Source organism: Aspergillus tanneri, assembly GCF_003426965.1.
Source record: "Aspergillus tanneri strain NIH1004 chromosome Unknown AapTan_7_pilon_pilon_pilon, whole genome shotgun sequence".
In the NCBI taxonomy this organism is placed as follows: Eukaryota; Fungi; Ascomycota; class Eurotiomycetes; order Eurotiales; family Aspergillaceae; genus Aspergillus; species Aspergillus tanneri.
Genome location: NW_022984634.1, coordinates 186,654 through 206,175, shown reverse-complemented (window position 1 = coordinate 206,175; position 19,522 = coordinate 186,654). Strand labels below are relative to the sequence as shown.

At 48.2% G+C, this 19,522-nt stretch overlaps 7 protein-coding genes across 7 annotated transcripts; 3 read left to right on the top strand and 4 right to left on the bottom strand.

Annotated features, from left to right (window-relative positions):
• Positions 1 to 212: 212 nt before the first annotated feature.
• On the top strand, positions 213 to 1,688 carry ATNIH1004_006676 (cytochrome P450; the record flags this gene model as incomplete). Its single annotated transcript, XM_033571303.1, has 1 exon — positions 213 to 1,688. The coding sequence occupies one exon, from the start codon at positions 213 to 215 to the stop codon at positions 1,686 to 1,688; it is 1,476 nt and encodes a 491-aa protein (XP_033424618.1).
• Positions 1,689 to 1,833: 145 nt separating this feature from the next.
• Positions 1,834 to 2,817, bottom strand: ATNIH1004_006675 (uncharacterized protein; the record flags this gene model as incomplete). The annotated part of the gene is made up of 2 exons (XM_033571302.1): positions 1,834 to 2,143; positions 2,243 to 2,817. 2 exons carry the CDS (start codon positions 2,815 to 2,817, stop codon positions 1,834 to 1,836), a joined length of 885 nt encoding a protein of 294 aa, XP_033424617.1.
• Positions 2,818 to 3,229: 412 nt separating this feature from the next.
• ATNIH1004_006674 (sterol desaturase family protein) lies at positions 3,230 to 4,249 on the bottom strand (the record flags this gene model as incomplete). Its single annotated transcript, XM_033571301.1, has 1 exon — positions 3,230 to 4,249. The coding sequence occupies one exon, from the start codon at positions 4,247 to 4,249 to the stop codon at positions 3,230 to 3,232; it is 1,020 nt and encodes a 339-aa protein (XP_033424616.1).
• A 528-nt stretch (positions 4,250 to 4,777) lies between these two features.
• ATNIH1004_006673 (radical SAM/Cys-rich domain protein) lies at positions 4,778 to 6,371 on the top strand (the record flags this gene model as incomplete). Its single annotated transcript, XM_033571300.1, has 7 exons — positions 4,778 to 5,044; positions 5,143 to 5,221; positions 5,295 to 5,404; positions 5,455 to 5,495; positions 5,541 to 5,616; positions 5,685 to 5,863; positions 5,921 to 6,371. The coding sequence occupies 7 exons, from the start codon at positions 4,778 to 4,780 to the stop codon at positions 6,369 to 6,371; spliced, it is 1,203 nt and encodes a 400-aa protein (XP_033424615.1).
• A 229-nt stretch (positions 6,372 to 6,600) lies between these two features.
• On the bottom strand, positions 6,601 to 8,677 carry ATNIH1004_006672 (uncharacterized protein; the record flags this gene model as incomplete). Its single annotated transcript, XM_033571299.1, has 3 exons — positions 6,601 to 6,651; positions 6,713 to 7,408; positions 7,814 to 8,677. The coding sequence occupies 3 exons, from the start codon at positions 8,675 to 8,677 to the stop codon at positions 6,601 to 6,603; spliced, it is 1,611 nt and encodes a 536-aa protein (XP_033424614.1).
• Positions 8,678 to 9,457: 780 nt separating this feature from the next.
• On the top strand, positions 9,458 to 13,020 carry ATNIH1004_006671 (uncharacterized protein; the record flags this gene model as incomplete). The annotated part of the gene is made up of 3 exons (XM_033571298.1): positions 9,458 to 10,513; positions 12,663 to 12,827; positions 12,865 to 13,020. The coding sequence occupies 3 exons, from the start codon at positions 9,458 to 9,460 to the stop codon at positions 13,018 to 13,020; spliced, it is 1,377 nt and encodes a 458-aa protein (XP_033424613.1).
• Positions 13,021 to 13,570: 550 nt separating this feature from the next.
• On the bottom strand, positions 13,571 to 13,908 carry ATNIH1004_006670 (uncharacterized protein; the record flags this gene model as incomplete). Its single annotated transcript, XM_033571297.1, has 2 exons — positions 13,571 to 13,774; positions 13,825 to 13,908. 2 exons carry the CDS (start codon positions 13,906 to 13,908, stop codon positions 13,571 to 13,573), a joined length of 288 nt encoding a protein of 95 aa, XP_033424612.1.
• Between the last annotated feature and the right edge of the window lie 5,614 nt (positions 13,909 to 19,522).

The following is a 19,522-nucleotide window of genomic DNA, read 5'->3' as shown; positions in this document are numbered from 1 at the left end:
TGAAAAGAAAAAGGTTCTGCCGAGAGAACCAGAGGATGGTGACGAGGCAGGTGCAGAAAGAAAATTTGCTTATTCCATGGATGGTGAGGTTTTCCTAATAAGGGAATCTCTCAGCTTGTGCGTCCGCCACTGAAGAAACATCCATCTTTTCAACGTACGATATATATATTGGACACTCGTCGTGGCTCTGCTACCACAGCTGTACAAGGTCCATGGAGGAGGCGCACGTGCCACAATTCTGCCCGGGCAGAGGGCCGACACTGTTATCCACGTTCTCCCAGAGTCTATCTTTCCATGCGTCTCCTCAATCCTTTTTGCTTGCACCTGATCTAACTGATCCAACCCACCCACGGGGGACGACCCCCAATTTTGTTCGCGCGAAAATTCTCAACCGTGATGTCGCTGTCATATCATCCTACCGGCACTGCCAGGAGATTCTATATGCTACGGGAGAAGAAGAATCATCCTCACAGCCGCACAGGGACAACCTGGTTAGCGACCGGATTGGAGGAAAGATCAACCCAGGTGTATTCACTGTTGGGCCAGCATATCGGGAGCTGATGGTTGACTTTTTCCCCGCCCCAAATCTGCTCCTACTTGACTCCCCAAGGCACCAACCCACACGACAGAGGTGGGATAAACACATGGCTCTCATGGCAGCGCATACTCCGGAGCTAATTCGTGACTGTGTCATCAGCCGTGTGACGGCGTGGACAGATGGCTCAGCAATTGATCTCTACGAAGAGATGAAAGACCTATCTCGAAATGTTCTCTGTTCTATATTTCTGGGGCTTCGTCCATCCGATAAAACGTATAAGGACATTGTATTCCAACAGGAAAACCTGCTGCGAGGCCAGTTTTCCCTTTTCCCGGTGTCTATCCGTACACCATTTTGGTGCTCCTCCCGGTCAAAGGGTATAGACGCGCGGAATAAATTGCAGGCGATGCTCAAAGAAGAGATGGCATCACCTCGTCCAGGGTGTCCCTTCGCCCACCGCAGCAGTGATATTAATAACGAAGAGCTGGCCGCGAATGCACTTCTATTTACCAGCTCAATTGCGGTGAAGGCATTAGCCTCCTTGTTGACAGCATTTCTCCTTAATCTATTCCTATTCCCGTGTCAGCCATCGTTGGCGGCCCAGGTTCGAAAACAAAGCCCGGGCCAATTCCCGCGGACTCTCCTTCGGAGTATCCTCTTGGAGACTGAGAGATTGAGCCCGCCTGTTATAGGTGTGATGCGCCGGGTTGAGCAGGATATAATACTGAAGATAGACACCTCGGCAGCGCGGCCGCAGCACCAGTCTCAGGTGATCGTGCCTGCAGGATGGGACGTATGGCTTTATTTTGTCAATGCCTGCCGCGACTCATCGGTCTACGATCAGCCTTGTAAATTTGTTCCAGAGAGATTCATGTCGTCCTTAGATCCAGATCCTGGTTTTGCTTTCGGTGCGGGTGGCAAGGAATGTTTGGGCAAGGACCTTGCTCGGGAATTGGCCGAGACAGTGGCGTTGGTAACCCTCGAGAAAGGATTGGACCTCTCAGGCTCGATCGAGGCAGAGGGCGTTCGTGGCTGGCTGGGATGGGATGAAGATGTTTCCGCGGATATGATAGCGAGGGATCTAAAGCAGTTGCCTACCCAAAGACCAAGGCAGCCGATCAAGATCCGCATAAGGCGCCTCTGGAATTGAGAAGAGTATGTTTACACATCGCTGCGTTCAGCGTGTGTCCATATTAAGGTGGAGCCACCAAGAATATACATGAAATTCTAGCTTGGCATCAGTTCAACACTGTAGACAATAGTAGACAGACGCTAGGCGGCTACTACACGATGTATTAATGTGTCCGCTTCGTGTTATAGCTAGTAAGATATTGCTTGATAAACTTCCGAAGACCAATGAGCAGCCAGAACGTGTTCGTGGTTCCCATTATCCCAGTCCCCAGCTGGCACTGCCATCGCAAATGGCGAAAGGCCTCTATGGCAGACTGGCCTGTCCAGCTGCCATAAATGCTTAGAATCCAGTAAAGAAGATACACCCGGGCCACCGCGTAGGTAGCAAGATACGCCCCATACGTGATGCAAACGCCCGATCGCCAAGACCGATGAAAATTCACCAAGTACCAATGTAGTGTGCCGATCGGTGTGCTAGGTAGAGATTCTAGTTAGCTCCTTCTACGTTTCCAACATTTGTGGCCTGCGTAAGCAAGGCAAATGGGAGGAAAGACGTTGGGAATGGCAACGAACGAGGCATTCATCAGCATCATCATTAACATCACTAGGGAGGCTTTCGCTTGACCCCGCAAGGCACGTAAGTGGAATAGCCCCAGTCCACATGCGATTCCGAGGTGATGCCAACCCAGGACACGCCAGTTTACGTTGCGGGCCATAACAGATTTGGCTCGACTGTCTCCAGCAACCCGTCGGGTGCCCAAGATGAGCAGGGCAAAGTCCTGGATCAGGTACCCGCACTCGAACGCAAGGATTGTGTGTGTAAAGGGAGGCATCGCATCGACAATGTCGAGATAAGATAGGCCTCGCACCGAGTCTTTTGCAGTACTTGTATCACGGTCCAGAAGCCATGGGAAGAGGACCTTCAGCGGGCTGCGTGGTGGCGGAGCCCATTTTTCGAATTGGCGATGGAGCTCAAAAAGCGTTGCTGAGAGGGTGATAATACAATGAAAGACCGAAATAAGTTCGCGCGATTTCATGAATCGAGCGGCCGTGCTGTTTGTCGGGGTCATCAGCCTGAAGATGATCGGATACGTGGTTGCCGAAAGAGCCAAGGCCCCGTTGGAATTTATGTCATCGAAGGATGACATCTTAACGATTCTCACCAAGCCGCTGGAAGTGAGGAACCTTAAGGTGGGAGGGTATTGGAAAGAAGAGAGAGAGAGAGAGAGAGAGAAAGAGAAAAGAAAAGAAAGAAAATATGAAAAGGACAGTCTCACCGCAGTCACAATTCATCCCACATTATTATTTACTCCGACAATGGTGGAATCTCCGCATCAGTAGTAATATTCATACATATAGTACATAATGTAATCTATGTCTAACCTGTTCGAATATTCTCTCAGTCTATCTTTTTTTTCTTTATTTTTTTGTAAGGCACATTCTAGAACCATATTGATTACATTATGGTAGCAGGTAGAGGAAGATCATATACAATTGGCTATGATAACAGTAGCGACTACAACCCCTGGCTACTTCTCTAGACAGGCATCCGATCAACATCTAACCGGCCCTGAGCCCCTCAAACGCCTCTAACCAGTTATCCCACCAGCAAAAGAATGGCTGGAAATATCGCCGGCCCTCACGGTGGTGCGCAGCATGCTTGACGGTCCCGGCACCCCAGCCTCGGGGAAGGATTTTATCGTACTGCCAGTCGAGTTCCACGCCTGAGTGGACTTCGATTAGTAGATAGATAAACAGCGGCACGAACAAAGTGCGAGTCAAGACGTGACTTCCGATGATATTCAAGGAGAAATTCGCCAATAAGATCAACGCAACTCGCTCGGCGACCGACAAACGATTCGTCACCTGCGGATGGATCTCGTGGTGGCCGTGGTGAGGGCCGTGGATGCGGTGGAGCGAAGGGATCCGATGAAAGGCAATGTGGATGAAAAAGAATAGGGTATCGTAGAGGAAGAGGGACACCGCCAGTTCGAGCAGGACTCGGCGGCTTGTTGGCGGCTCGCGGGGAAGCGCTCGCACGAGTTGCAACGGCGACCGCCAGGAGAAGTTATGTAAGGTTGGCGCAAGAAAGCTGGGACTAATGCGTCCTGTGGGCAGCTGGTAGGGCATGTATCCGGCACTGTGCCGGATGGTGTCGACATTCACTCCGGCGTACTTCTTCACGAGAGTCAAGTCGAGCAGTAGTAAGGGAGCTGCGTAGATCATGAGCTCGCGCACTCGGTGCTTGGGTCGCTTCATTTTCGGCAGCGGAGGGCGATGATTGTTGCTTAGCTTCGTAGTATGTTTACCACGAATGTGTTTACCACGAATGTCGATCCGACGTCCCGAGTTGCGCGCGAATCGCGCGGTATAGATGGGCTCAATGGTGATATAGCATAGCAGCGTCTCGATTGTTTCGAAGATGGATAGATTGAAAAAGGGCCAATGGTAGAGGAAGTGGTAGAAATTGGACATGAACCGCACCCACCAGGACGGACAGAAGATGCCCGACCCAATGATGGTCAACAGGATCACGCGCGGAATCAATACGGAAGAACGCGTCTCAGTCTCTTTTCCCATCGGAGTGCCTGAAGGAGGAATAACCCTACACAGGTTGTGTATATGGAGGAGCTTGCAGCTGTCGCATATTGGTGGTACTGGTGGTCGTGGACTGGTCTTTATGCCATGCAGGGAATAATACGGAGTAAAACAACACGTTTTCGTGTCAGACAGGTGGTGATTCGTCCGTCTCAGCATTAGCCCAGGGAGGAGGTTGCGGATGAGTACACCCAGGAGACATCACGGCTTCGTCATTGATTCCAAATCATCTCCACATTACGGGAGACTAAGAGAAGCAGGCTTGCTCGGTTAGCCTTGGGAAATGCGGGGCTTCTCTGTGGAGCGATCGGCTTCAGGCCATGGAATGCAAAATTTTAGTTACGTTACTAGCGCCCGGTATCCTAGTGGGCCCCAGACCACCAAAAATGGCGTGGGATCCTACGAAGCTTATGAACGGTTATTTAAGATGGAATAATACGACGGCCCCTGCTATCTGCCCACAAGACTTGTATCGTCACACTGAAAACGGCGTGGAGTTTTAACCTGGCTATGCAGTCGCTACAGGCCTTGATTCCCTCTTTGGCATTGACGCTTGGCGAGCAGACCTCTCCGAATGTCGTGTTGTCCCTGGCCAGCACTCTGACCCACAGGCAACCAACGCCAATGACTTCTCGCAGTCGTCTCTTGCGCCTGGCTTCAACCACGGCTGGGCCTCAGCGACGATTAAGATTTGATCTCACTGAGGTCCCTCCATTTCACGCCTACCTCCGCAATGCCAAAGAGCGCGAGGAACGGAAAAGGAAAGAGCGAGAAGTGGTCAGTGGCCTTGGAATATCACCTTTCTCCAGTCTGTGCAAGACAGACGCATGTAGGCTGTGAGTGGAATGATCAAACTAACACTGCTCCGGTTGCAGGCATTCACAGATGCCTCGAATCATATTCCCACGTTTCAAGCCGTTCTGAGATCTCATGGCGAATGGCCTTTGCTGCGAGGTCAGTTTTCTCTGGCATTATGTTAGAAAATGAAATATCAGTTTCCTTCCTATTGACTAGTAAATCACTATAGATACACCAACAGTGTTTCAAATAAACATTGGGAAGTTCTGCAACCTTAACTGCCGACATTGCCATGTGGAGTCAGGTCCTACTAAGACCCAAGAGAATATGGACCGCAAGGTAGCTGAACTTCCACCCTTGTTATAAGGGTATTAGCTGATTGGAGCAAGACGGTCGACCGATGCTTAGAAGTGCTGAAGGCCAGGCGGGTGTGAGTCAGGTGTAGGAGTCAATGGTGCTAACTCGATCAATGCAGCCCGTCTATTAGCACGGTAGACATCACCGGTGGAGCTCCCGAGTTAAACCCGCATTTCCGAATGCTCGTACAAGAGGTGAGGGTTCCTGATCCCCAGACATTCCGTCTTAGTACACTAATAGCTTTCCGTCCGTTTTGTCTCAGGCAAGAAGCATGGGAAAGACAGTCATAGATCGCTGTAATTTGGTGGTTCTCTTTGAACAAGGACAAGAAAATCTTGCTGAATTTCTTGCCGAACAAGGCGTTAACATCGTCGCTTCATTGCCATGTTACACGGAAGACAACACTGACCGACAGCGGGGGAAGCGAGTTTTTGATGACAGGTGAGTCCTCAGAACCAGAGCAATCACTTTTCCTACATGGTGTTCACAGGTAGCTAGTATTACAGCTCTCAAGAGTCTTAATCGCTGGGGATTTGGCTGCGCTACACCGTCGACCGTTTCTGCACAGGACCACCAACGACTAGATTTGGTTTACAACCCGATCGGTCCTTCCCTACCTGCGCCGCAGCACGAGCTCGAGACAGCATATCGGCAGCGGTTGTGGGACGATCATGGTGTTTCATTTAATTCTCTCTACACACTTACAAATATGCCTATCAAAAGATTCGCAGATACACTCTTAGAAAAGGGCGAATATGCAGCATACATGGAGCTTTTGGCAAACTCATTCAATATCAGCACGGTTGACCGGCTCATGTGCCGTTACACCGTGAATGTGTCCTGGGACGGCGACCTGTATGACTGCGACTTCAACAGCGCTCTACAAATGGGTAGCAAGGGAGTGGGTCAGGTGGGAAATCTTAACATTTGGCAGATTGGTTTGTCTTGACCCTCATTTCCGCTCATATACACAGTCTCAGGTACGAACTGGTTCTAACCGAATAACCATGTATTAGAGAGCCTGACCGGTCTAAAAGGGGGCTACATTCGCACTGAGAAACATTGCTTTGGATGCACGGCTGGCTCCGGATCTAGCTGTAGTGGCGCGTTGACATGAACTGTGGCAGGCAGAGACGATTCCCTTCTGATTTAAGCATGCTTTCAAATACTCCATGTAATTAGCCTCGCGTATTGCAGAACTCATAAGCTATCTGCAACTGTCGGACAATCTATATCCTCAGTCGGCTTCCCACCGGGTAGTACGTATCAATTTTGTTCCTGCCTACGTACCATCACTGTTTCTAAACAGCCGAATGTACTGGGATACACCTCTCGTTTCTGTTTCCGAGTTTCCCATAGCCCCTCGAGGTCACCTGGCTCATCGACATCCGGCAGGGCTTCGCTTACTGAACACCGTAACCCCGCTTCTTGCAGTCTCATGATCTGCATGCTGCCCGTGCGATCGCAGGACCAAGGAATCCTACCAAATGCTGTGTGGCCGTCACAATGTAGTGGCACTGTCAAGAGAACATATCCGCCATCGCGGGCAGGGATTATATGTGCCGTGTCTGGGTTCGAGGACACCCTGTCCATCGAATCCTGAACCGTTGCAACCGTGAGCTCAAAGCAATCCATACCGAGGAACGTCACCGGCACTATTGCTCCTGCATCTATAGCGGTGTGCCTCTTCAGATGTTCCAGGGCGTCATGAAGACGTGCCCCCAGGTCGGGCGCATCGGGTTGCGGGTGTATATCCCATGAAGATACTAAGGATTCATGCTGGAGGAATGCCGATACCTCCCATCGGGCGGCCGCCGGTGTGTAGAAGAGAGTCTTGTGGCATGCAGCCTTCTTAAACAGATGCATGAGGTCTGTCAATGCAGCCAACGCAAAGGAGCTGGCGCCTTCTTTACCTAGCCGAGGAATGAGGCGTGTTTTACATTTTCCGGGCGAGGGAAACCGGGCAAAGAGCGCGAGATGTCGCTGCTGATCCATGAATAGAGGTCGTTTCCACGGTGATCGGTGGAGGTTAGATATGAAAGACGGGAGGAAAAGTGGGATGTCAGAGGGAAAACACAAACGATGGATGGATGCTGACGCAGGATTCTATGTGGAAGAACGGTTCCTACGAATATATTATATGTATTGTACTGTCATTCAGCGTAGGGTCTCGATGAAAACCAGTCACCATGAAGCTCTGCAGATCCCAGGGCAAAACATCCCATCCGAAGCATTACAATCAGGTTGGGTCATAACCAGTCCTATTTACTCTCCCTTGCAACTTTTACGACCGTTTTGATGCTCTTCTGTTCGACCAGCCGGCAAAAGCGGCCGCCCGTAATACCATCGATAGATAGTTGCATGCGAGACACCAGACAGCCATGCACTCACCAGGAATTGATTCAACACTGTGTTCCACAGAACGCCCTTCTCGTCCCACCGCCGAGGACTCGTCACCACCTGCTCCTCCAGTACACTTATACGTCCATCCCATACCCGGCTGCGAACCCGCCGCAACAACTCTACATCTTCCATGATGGGCACATCCGGAAATCCCCCGATGGCTTCGAAGGTCCGCCGCGTTAGGAAGTACGCCTGGTCCCCGTATGGTAAACCACCCCACCGGGCACGGAGATTGGCTCCCCATAACATCAGGCGCAGGGATAGGGAGATGGGTGGCGGGAGAGAGAGTGTAAAGGTTCCCAGAGCAGGAGGCCGGTGAGACGACAGGGTGCGAAGGACGGCCAGGTCCCATGCTGGCGGCAGAAGGGTGTCTGCATGGAGGAACAGGAGAATCGATGTGTATGGGGAGATGGTGACCGCGTGTGCTGCCCCCGCATTCTGCTGAGCTCCCCGAGACGGCGGCAACGAATACTGAAGGAGGTGGAGTGTCGGATGAGCGGCTATCAAGGGAGCTAGACGAGCTCGAGTGCTATCAGAACGTCCCGCATCTACCACGACGACTGTGGGCTCGAGGTGCTGCGTGAGCTGGCCATCCTTGTGCAGAGAACTTGTGGCAAAGAGTTGCGCAATGGTTTCCGGCAAGACAGTGGCTTCATGTAATGTCGGGATGACAATAGCGATCGGGTTCCTTGCATGGACCTTGCTCTCTTCATCCTTGTTCGCGAAAGAGGATGTGGGTGATCGATGGGATTTATTTCTCCAATAAAGGGAAAAAATGTTCACGACAACGATGGCCAGGAGGAGATAGAGAATTGGAAAATCTAGCCAAAGTTCCTTTGATATTGTCTTCATGTCTGGTGAACTTGACACCAAATTCGAATACACATATCACGGCTTAGCAAGCGCTCTGATTCTCTCAACTTATCTATCTCTTAGATAAATAATCCGTGTCACTACAAAATTACGAATACAGGGGGTTCCAGTAGCGTGACCACTAGCACTGTAACCTGTATTCTAAACTCCATGTGTTTTTGGGATAATTATAGTGACCGGCGTAGGACTTGCCCGCGATGTGGAAGTCCTTGTAGCATACTCTGGGAGATTCTGGATCAGCGAACATTCTTCATGTTGACACTTTCTTTTTCTTACCGATTTGCTTACCTTTTATTTTTATTTTTTCTTTTTTTCTGTTAGCGTCGTGTTCTGACTCTTGTCACTGGCGTCAGTCACGAATTCCAGCCACCAAAGTAGGTCGACCTCAATGGGCCAATCAATTATCTCCACCAAGCTCATGACGTATTCCGACCCCAAAAGTGATCGACCAAATTTGGAATCAATATACTGATTTAGGGTATACTCCCGGTGGAGAATCGTACCACTAGGCCAAAATAAAATCGGGTCCATCGGTGTGATTCTTGGCGTAACTTTATATTGAAAGGATCAGCTCCAACTGCAGGATGGGGTCGCATACAGAATGATCCTAAATTCGCAATTAAAAACGGAACAACAGAACGGCCAGGCTCGAAATACCGTACCTAAATCCTGGGGAGGGAAAAAAAATCACACAAGCCTATCGCTAATGGCTACGCCCTTGCCAGAACAGACGAGATCAACTTGTTCTGCGCGGATATCATGGATTCAACATCCAAATCGAGAGTTCTCGGGAATTTACGACAATACTATGGCTCAACTATTCAGTCTAGGGCCGATCTACGCACTTCCGCCTGCTGCTTGACCAATATCTCAACGCAAAGTCATTCTGCCAGCCAGCTACGCGAAGCGCTGGTGCGTGTCCATCCACATGTCCAGGAGCGCTTCTATGGTTGTGGATCGCCGATTCCAGCGGTGTTAGAAGGTCTGGCTGTCCTAGACCTGGGATGTGGAAGTGGCCGGGACTGCTACGTGCTCTCACAGCTTGTGGGGCCCCGAGGTCGTGTTCTTGGGGTGGATGTTAGCGAAGAGCAGATTGCCGTAGCCCGGAGTTTCCTTGACTGGCATGCACAGCAGTTTGGATATGCCAATGTCGAATTCAAATTGGGTCAGATGGAGGACCTCGCACCTTTGGGAATTGCCGACGCTTCAATAGATCTCGTCATTTCCAATTGCGTGCTGAACCTCTCTGTTGACAAAGACCGTGTGATACAGGAGACCTTCCGCGTCTTGAAGTCCGGTGGGCAATTGTATATCTCCGATGTTTTTGCCAACAGGCGTATTCCCCAGTCACTGATACAGGACCCAGTGCTCCATGGAGAGTGTCTGGCAGGCGCCTGGTATCGAGAGGACTTTCGTCGGCTGCTGGCCTCCGTCGGCTGCGCGGATGTTCGCATGGAGTCTCAGCGGCCAATCTCCATCGGTGATCCAGATGTGGAAGAGAAAATTGGGTTTGCTACCTTTATGGCATGTACGGTTTATGCATTCAAATTGGACTTGCTGGAAGATAGATGTGAAGACTACGGACAAGTGGCAAGGTATCGGGGAACAATCCCAAGGCACCCACATAGCTTCCGACTCGATGAAAATCACGAATTCCCTCGTGGGAAATGGGTTCCTGTTTGCGGCAATACAGCAGATATGTTAACAGCCACACGGTTCGCGCCATACTTTGAAGTTATTGGTGACAAGAGCACTCATCATGGCTTATTTTCATGTACCCAGTCACAGGAGTTGGTCCGTACAGCCGTGGAGGATGTAAAGCCTAGCTGTTGCTGAATTCTACATATCGGATGTGATGAAATAACAAAGGAATTAAATCTGACGTATAATAAGGCCAGTAGTATTGCCGTTCTATGTATTCTGTTATCCTCTGTCTCTCGCTATAAAATATCCCGTCCATTTAATCACATCCTGATAACAGCTGAACCTGATAATTAATTAAATACAGTGTCAGCTTTTCCATATACGTGCACACCATCTACAGTATTTTGTAGCACCGCACATTTCCAAGGGTCGGTGAAAGAGTCGGATAGATGTGTCTCTTCAGCTAATGTTTTGGCCTCATTTGCGACGGAGTACGTAGCAGCGTATAGAGTCCAGATATAGCCATGGGGGCGAGAGAGGAAGAATTGTCCAGGCTGTTTGAAAGCAGCATTAGCGTGGGAGCGCAAGCTACGAAAAAGAGGCTTGTGATAAGAGGCATTCTCGACAAGTGCCCTGCAATGACCTGCCAGTAAATGTTTCATTGTATTTATATTAATAAAAACGTACCCATCAACAATTGTGACCGTGGGTGCTACCAATGTTACCGAAATAGTCGCAGCAGTCAAGTCTCCTCCAAATTTTCCCCAAGCATAATTGCTCCGGTAATATCAGGGTCTCCGAGTTTCTGGGTAGTCCATGACCAGTCGCCGTTGTTACTGTTTCTTTATATAAATTATCATTTCATTTGCGTGAGTTTTCTTTCAAATTGTAAAGTATCAATGAACCGGACCATGTAATTCAACTGCACGGAATCATTTAACATAGAGAATAATTAATTTGCTTCTCAACAATGCAAAGCTCGGCTTCCTTCCCGTTTCCACATGATAGCTAGCATCACGTTTGCGGGGAAACGTCTGGCGTCGGATAGACGCCCAGTGGTCACTAGAGGATAAAGTAGCTTCGCCCGCAGCTCCGCCATTTCTTCCGTAATAACATTAATTGCAGTTCCTATAGCTTCGGACATCTTGCGCCGAGATTAGCCACCACTGTGCGCCCGCTCGCGGTGATTTGCATCCTATGCCCGCTGCCACGCTCCTGATACAAGCAAAGGCCGGCCACTGTTCCTTTTAGACTTCCAGATGCTAGAAATGAGCCCAACGTACGTGTTCATGATGAGTTCTGGAACCAAGAAGAACCAGCTAGCTGGGTAAACTGCAGCCTTTCAGTACACGAGGCTCCCCGGAGTGCCTCCAACCGGAGAAGCCATATCAAGTACAACGACAAGGTGCAGCCAGCATCTAAGTCTCAGGTTCAGAAATTGCCCCCAGAACATACTATAACTTCATAAACTACCCACATGCCACCAAGGAGCAGGTTTCTGCTGCCATTAAGTCGGCCTGAAAGCCAAAAGGACTCGGAGAACATGTCATTTATAGACAGAGGGTCCGTCTTCCTCGAGGCGGCTGAATTGGTCACCGGAAAGTACTGATATGAGTTTATTATGGCGATAATACTGGGCCAGGGAAAGAATATCTAGCCTGGTGAAATTGACGCCCCGTATAAACCGGTAGAGTTCTTCAGGCTCAACTGTAACCTTGCAACGGAATTGCAGAACCGGGGGTACTGATGCGATGCGGAGGTAAGCAAGATTGTGCAACGCAGAAACAAGGAAACTAAACTAATGTCAAAAACCGAATGGAACATCGGCCTGTAGAAGGACTAGTCTACGCTATCTCACCCTTTAACTTGAGTACACTGGGAGGCAGCTTGCTCTCGGGTCGTGCATTAATGGACAATGTGGTCTTGTGGATGCTATCACCGTCGAACGTTATGCCAGCAGCCTCGTCCGTAAATTCTGCTGGAAGCCGGTCTGCCTCGTGGTGATGTTGTCCAGTTTATGTCGGGCAATGCGGAGATCACTGACGTACTCCCTCTCACCTTGACTTGCTAGTCTTTACTTGATCTGTTTGTCTAAGTCTTTCTAGTCCATCTATGCAAATATTGGTGAGGGCATTAGTAAGTTGTTGGCGAGGCTAGTGGCAAAATCTTCCATCTGATCCATAACTCCGCCGATATCCCGAGGGTCGTCAACCATACCATCCGTGGTGCTTTTGAGTATCAAGGCCCAAAACACTCAGCAGCCTCCCGCCGGTGTCTCCCTAAATCTCATGCGGAGGAGAAATTACTGACGTCCATAAAGACTCACATTAAAGATATCTCCCTAGGCAGCCCAGATAGGGGCCTGGAGGCTTTCATGGACCCCGCAATTCACCGCGGATTATTTGACAAGATCATGTCGATCATCGATGCAAGCAGTAGTGGTCCATCTTTGAAGTTTCTCGCTGGTGGTACTTATGACAACTCGGTTTGTTTCTTTGTAAATCCAATTATTTACCAAGCAGAATCACCAGACCAAAGGTCTGTTCAACGAAGAAACCTTCGGCCCAACTTTGGCTGTCTACGTTTACCCTGACGCGGAATGGACTTCTACCCTAAACGGTGTCGACCAGGCTAGAGGTGGATTTGCGATAACAGACGCTGTTTTCGCAAAGGATTGAACAGCTATTCGTGAAGAGGAGCATACTCTTCACTACATAGCTGTGAATTTATACATCAATAGGTCATCTACTAAATCCTGACAAGCTTCGAGATATAGCCTAGTGCAGACTACAAGATGGCTGCCGCGCCAATCGGGCAGCAGTCTTTTAGCGGTGCTCGTGCCAGCGGTACTAATAACAAGGCTGATTTATCCGGTATTGTGCGGCGCTTTACGCGTGCCAGGATGATCATGGAGGAGTTCATTCCCCTGGACGAATAGAAACGTCCCAGCAACCATTAGAATAAATATCTGAGGATGTACAAATGGCTAAATATTACTAGAAATTGAAGAAAATACTAGCAAAGATACTGCAGTTGCTGATGCAGTCTCTCCATCACTCCTATCTGTGACTTATTATATATATTATGGATATATATATTACTCGGGTCATCCCTTTGCTTCTGTAGCCATCGAGAGGGAAGAGCTCCTCTTTCATCATGCTGGGACTCGTAAAGCGCCACTGCATTCAATAAACAGTATGTTCTCCAAAATTTTGTCTTTATATGCTTTCACTCTCTCGTATCATTGACAGGACGGGTCCCATCCATAAGACGAGCAATAGTAACAGCCTCCCGCAGTGCCTTCCCAACATAACCTCGTAAGCCGGCCTCTTCCGTCACCATCAGGCCACCGATCGTACATCCCTCAGGAGACGTTCCCTGATCCTTTAAAAGTGCAGGATGTATTCCGTTCTGAAGAAGACTGGCTGTACCCTGCATCGCCTGGAAATTATGGCTTACGCCAGGTTCCTGGGCACACCAACCGCCACAGCAGCATCAATCATAGCGTCGACAATCACGCTAAACATCGCAGGTGTCGACCCTGCCACGGCAGTGGTGGCATCCATTAGACTAGGAGGAATATGGACCGTTTTGCCTATTTGGCGAAATATCGAATCATCGAATCTGAGATCTCTAGGTGTGCCTCTGGTAACCTAGGTTCTGATTATAATGTTACTTCAATTTTCTGTCTTGTCCAACCGGCAGCGACGCTGATCAGGAGTTTATTCGCCAGGGCTTGGCGGAAACGGGTTGAGTCAACCCTGACTGGACGATGCTGGGATCTAGTGCAAAGATTATAACGTCGGATTCTTGTACAGCCTTCACGTTGCTGTCAATGGAAATGGCTAGTTTGTTCAAGTGCTGGGAGAATTGTGTGGCTAGTCGCTGCCTTGAGCTTTGGCTCTTTACGCAAGCGATTTATCGGGCAAATAGAACGGTATTCTAGGCCTAATACCGTATACAAGAAGGGAAGTACTTGCGTACAGTACGGGGAAGGAAGGGTTCGGGACAAATACTAGAAATCAGTTCATACCCTTGAGCTATTCATTCATACTCACGTAGTAAAAAAGACAAGAGACCTAATCCTTCTTCCAGCTTCCACACTCAGGGCCCTCTATTCATCTCCGGCCCTCGATACGGCATCGCGATTCTCAATCGCCAGCCGAAGCAAATAAGCCACACACTCTCTCATTCCACCCTATGTTGAATATTTATAGACTTTCGGATCTCCATCCGGGTCTTTAATTGCAGCAAACTAAAGATAACTTCATCGGACATTCCAGTTGTGCGAAACCTTCCAGTACCGTCGGTAACTTAGCCCTAATACGTCGTTGGTGTGGCTGAAAAGCAGCCATCACACTCGCCTTGTTGTGGCTAGTCAGGAATAAGCTAATTAACTGATGGAAAGAGACGTCCAATCTTAGTCCCAAACTCCCTAATCTCCTGTCCCAGTGCCCCCTGGGTAATAGCGTTGTATGCATCGTCAGAATCTTGCTTCGTGTCATGGATCAAGAATCTTTCGTCCGTGGTTATGTATGCTCCTCGCACCAGCTTGAGTCCAAGCGTAATCTCTTCTTACTAGCAGCAGCGAGGACCTCAGCAAGAGCGTCCGGTATACTTTTTAGATAGGCCTGGTAAGTGTTGTAGACGATGCATCTGTCTCGGTTTTATTTGACATGAGGTCCAGGGTAACGCGGAGAATACCTTTTGCTCTCCTGCAGCGAAGGCTTCTATAACCATCGGGGCCTAATCAACCTGAGCGGTTCAACTGTTAGTTGGAGGCTTGTACAGGTAGTCGTCTTCAAGGAGTAGTTCATCTGTCTCCATTATTCCCTCTCGTCAAGCCTCGATATGGGGACAATCGTCGCCCTGCTCCGCGCTTTCCGTAGCGTCTCCCAGGCCGTGTTGGGTCTTCGTCCGGTAGTCAAACACGATTTCCTTGCGCGTGTCATGCTTGTGCCCTGGAACCCCGTATCTCTAAGCTGCTGGATAGTTGCCTTCGTTCCTTTTCCTGTTTCACGGGGCACAGAACTGCCTTTAGAAGGTCAATTTCAAGATTCCAAGAAAGATGGGGTTCCAGTCCACATTTAACAAAGGGCCTCTTCGGGGCCTGCAAAGAAAAGTCAATGTAGAGAGGGATGGAAGAAGTAAGTACTTCTTGGACGAAATGGTGGCAACAAAGAGTGATCTAAGCAGGACGCCGGTAGGCAGAGCTGATAGAGGAGGCAGAGTGACCCCTGTTGCAGGTTTGGTTTCAGTCAACACAGAGTCGAGCAGAAATATTCTTCAGGGAGTCTTTGCTGGGATTATTGGAGACTGAAATTCCACTATATCTTGAAGTAAATGCGCCCAGTTTTGCAGGGAAGGCTGGTTTCCCAAAAGAGAACATGATTGAACTCAGTGGTACTCCAAAGATTAGTAGAGATCAGATAGATGCGGTATTCTGGGCTCTATGAGTTATTACTTAATATCCATGATTTTCAGTCCCTCAGTTGACTACCCGGTGTTGCACTAGGCCGTCTGCAGACCATCGATAAACCACATGATATACAAACTCCACATTATTATATCCGTGTCGAAGTGTACTCCACAAATCTCATGCAAGTATACTGTTTTATAGATTATTGTATTGTCTGACACAACCCCTGGAATCAAACTATCTCGCAAAAGTGGAAGTGGGCCTTGACCTTGATTTCAAGTACCTAGTTATTCATAATCTATACTCTGTGTATATTATTGATACTATTGGAGTTCGGGTTGTCTTTTTGTGCTTTAATACCTAGTGAATACTTAGCACAATCCTAACTCATTAGCCAACATTATTAGGGCTGTCTATAACCTCTAAGAGATATGTTACTGGATTAAACATATATTATTGAAGCTTGTAGGTTTAAAATATAGATGTATACTACCACTATATTAATTTAAATTTCAGGACTCATCGCATTCAGACTATGTCTTGCCCAAATATCGAGGTTTTAAATTGCTGCGGTATATGGGAATGTGAAGGAAGTCGGTACCAGGCGAATGGCCACTAGTGCAACTAGACTGAGATTCTAAATACAGTTCTTATCTCAAATTACGAGACCCGGCTTCGTTCCTTCAGAAGAAAATCTCGTATCAGGTGCTGTACGGAGAGCCCCCAATTTTATCCCATCTTCGACGCATTGGCTTGCGTGCGTGGGTGTACGAAGTGCATTCAGGAAGGATTGTTTTCTCCCATGATGTTGAGTTCGACGAGAGGACCCCAGTGGTGTCCCTCATCGAGGGCAGGAAGTTGGAGACAACATCCCAAACAATGCTCTTTCATCACCGAATGACCCAAAACCGGTGCTAGCAGAAACAGGGGGTTCTTGTAGCATGATGTGTAGTACAAAATGTTGGAGGAAGAAGTATCAAGATAGAATGGCCACACCCCTTTCCACTTTCTATTGAGATCAGACGTTTATCCTGGCCCTCTCTGGCGTTATGCAGCTCAACAATCTGTTGTGGACACTTAATCGTGCGATACAGAATCCCAGTGGATATACAGTGTCAATAAATGATGTGAATGCGAGCCACGGGTTGAAAACACAAGGACTTTAGTTCCTGACGTGGGCTGCTTGTGGCATGGTTGGTCTCTCAGCTCGGCAACTTTCAGTTTGGATCAGCTCATCAATTGATGCAGCTTCACAGGTGGGTTGACCGTGTTTTGTATTTAATAAGTTCGCCTTGCACAGTGGACAGGACATGCGCCGCCGAGCGAACCAGGGATCAATGCAAGCACAATGAAATATATGTCCACAAGAAAGGACGCGTACATAATCATTGGGGTTGATTTCCTCTAAACAAATCGTACACACAGCTGTAGGGCCTTGGGTAGGCACTGTCGTACACACAGTGGGTTCATTATACTCATGTTCTTGGCAGTCTGGAAGGCTTAGTCGCAGCGTGGCGCCGGTTGTGTTACTATGAAGGCACGGAGAAGACATGGCACCTCCTCTCAGACTGGAAAATCTCTTCATAGAGGCTTCATGTTTTTCTGACCACGTCAGACTATTCTTCCTATTGCATTCCCCGTGACTGTCTTCTGCTGTGCCTTGATGGGTAATTTTAAGATGACGAAGTTTGTACCTGATCCGCGGAAACTGCTCATTAATAAAGCTCGGTATTGACAAGCTGTCCAGATGGCTAGACGGCAAGTAGTCTGGGGACTCTTCGTCCGACTGTCTCTGATGACACCTATATCGACGCAACCGCCTTCGAAAAATTACTCTGAAAACTACACTGTTATTATGAAGGATGTGAGTATATATCCAAATAATAATGCAGAGTTCCGAATACAGGCCTGGAACGAGGAATGCTGCATACTACAGTGCGAGGAAGAACACTGCGACCGCAAGCGCAGCCAACAAGCCGGTGGGTGACCCTGATCCACTGGAAGAACTAGAATCGCCCAAGTCGCTCTCCATTGTTGTACACCTTCAACAAGTAGATATAGATCACTGGTCTCCAGGTCAGGGAAGGATTAGGGACAGTATCGAGAAGCTAAGCAACTCAGTAGGATGTCTTCCCATACAATCAACAAGGCGAGAATATGCAATCTTGGGTTTGTCCAGCTGATATACTTGCCAAGAAGTCTCCCGCCTGAGGGATCGGCAGGGTCTGGGTACAAGTGGAACAAGGTGACGAGCCTACAATGGAACCATTTCGATTGGATAACCATTCGTAAGTGGTCGGCGGAACTTGACATATTCTCTTGGCAAAAGCGATTTCGCATACGTGCTGACTGAACTGTTAAAATGTGGGATTCCTTTATGACTGACGTCACTTTCGGCTTGTATGACTTTTAAGTATAGAAAACGTTAGGATGGGTGGGGTATTGGTACTCAGTACGCAGGTCAGGTGCCGCTTCATAAAAGCCGCTAGCCGCCCCACCGATCTTGGCACTATTCATGTTGTTTTTTGCCGGAAGTTGTATGTCAAGGTGCTACATCCAAGATCCCCACTCAGGCACAGAACATAGTTTGTTCCAGGGCGGAGTCAACGTGACTTCTGAATGTTGTTGTAAGCGATTGCTTGGTCTATTGAAGGTCTAGTGAAGGGATGGCCAGGTGGACGCTACCGATACACTCAGCTTACATAAATGATGACTAAGCGAGGTCGTATCTGCACTAACATAGACTGGCGTGTACACAGCTCGCGTGAGTAGACTAGCGTACAATCTACAACAGGCACCTGTAAACTGTGCTGGAGCATACGGCCAATGGGCGCCTTTCCGCGGTTCGACCTTGCTTAGTCATCATTTATGTAAGCTAGTTCATAGTGTTAACTAGTAACGTAATCGGTAAGCGAGCGCCGCATGAAAGCGAGCGCCGCACTTCTGTACGCCATATAAAATGGCACTCTTTGAAACCTTAATATCTCAACCACCAGTAGATATAGAACATCTTTATAAGACAATAACATATATATGGATTCTAAAAGGTATTTTCATGTTTTTAAATAGCTTTCTTGGCTTTAAATACTAGGACAACTAAAAATATAAAAAATACAGTTGTAATTTATCTTATCTGGAGAAATATTCATTCCTAAAATTTCTCTGCTTAATATATATATATACGTTATTATATTATACTGTATATTAAATTTTATGCCCTCTAGGTGCTTTATTGTTGAGATATTAGACTCTCAAAAAGTGTCATTTTATATGGAATAGAGAGGTGCAGCGCTCGCTTTCATGCGGCGCTCGCTTACCGATTACGTTAGCGGCCACCCATTCAATAGAATTAGTCGCTTCCAACCTGCATGGGACTGGGTATCACACTTTAATTTGGTGTGCATGGCTATGGATATTTTAATATATGTTATGAATATAGGATCGGAGGATTCCTTACTTATACACACATCATCCCCACAGACGAATTCCTGTATACTAGCGAAGTAAGCTCAATCAATTCAATGGCTTAGTTCTCTCTATTTAAATGTCAATTCCCCTGACCTACCGTTGGTTGCAACAACATATGACGCGACGACTGGAAATGAGAGAACCAAAAAAAAAAAAAATTCAATCGACATGCCGAATGCTGCGTATTGTTGGTGATAAATACAGATAACCCAGTGGTAGACATGGATGACGAATGACAATTCTCCTCAGACTAGTCCATCACTGCTCCCAAGTGGAACACGCTCACTTCCAAA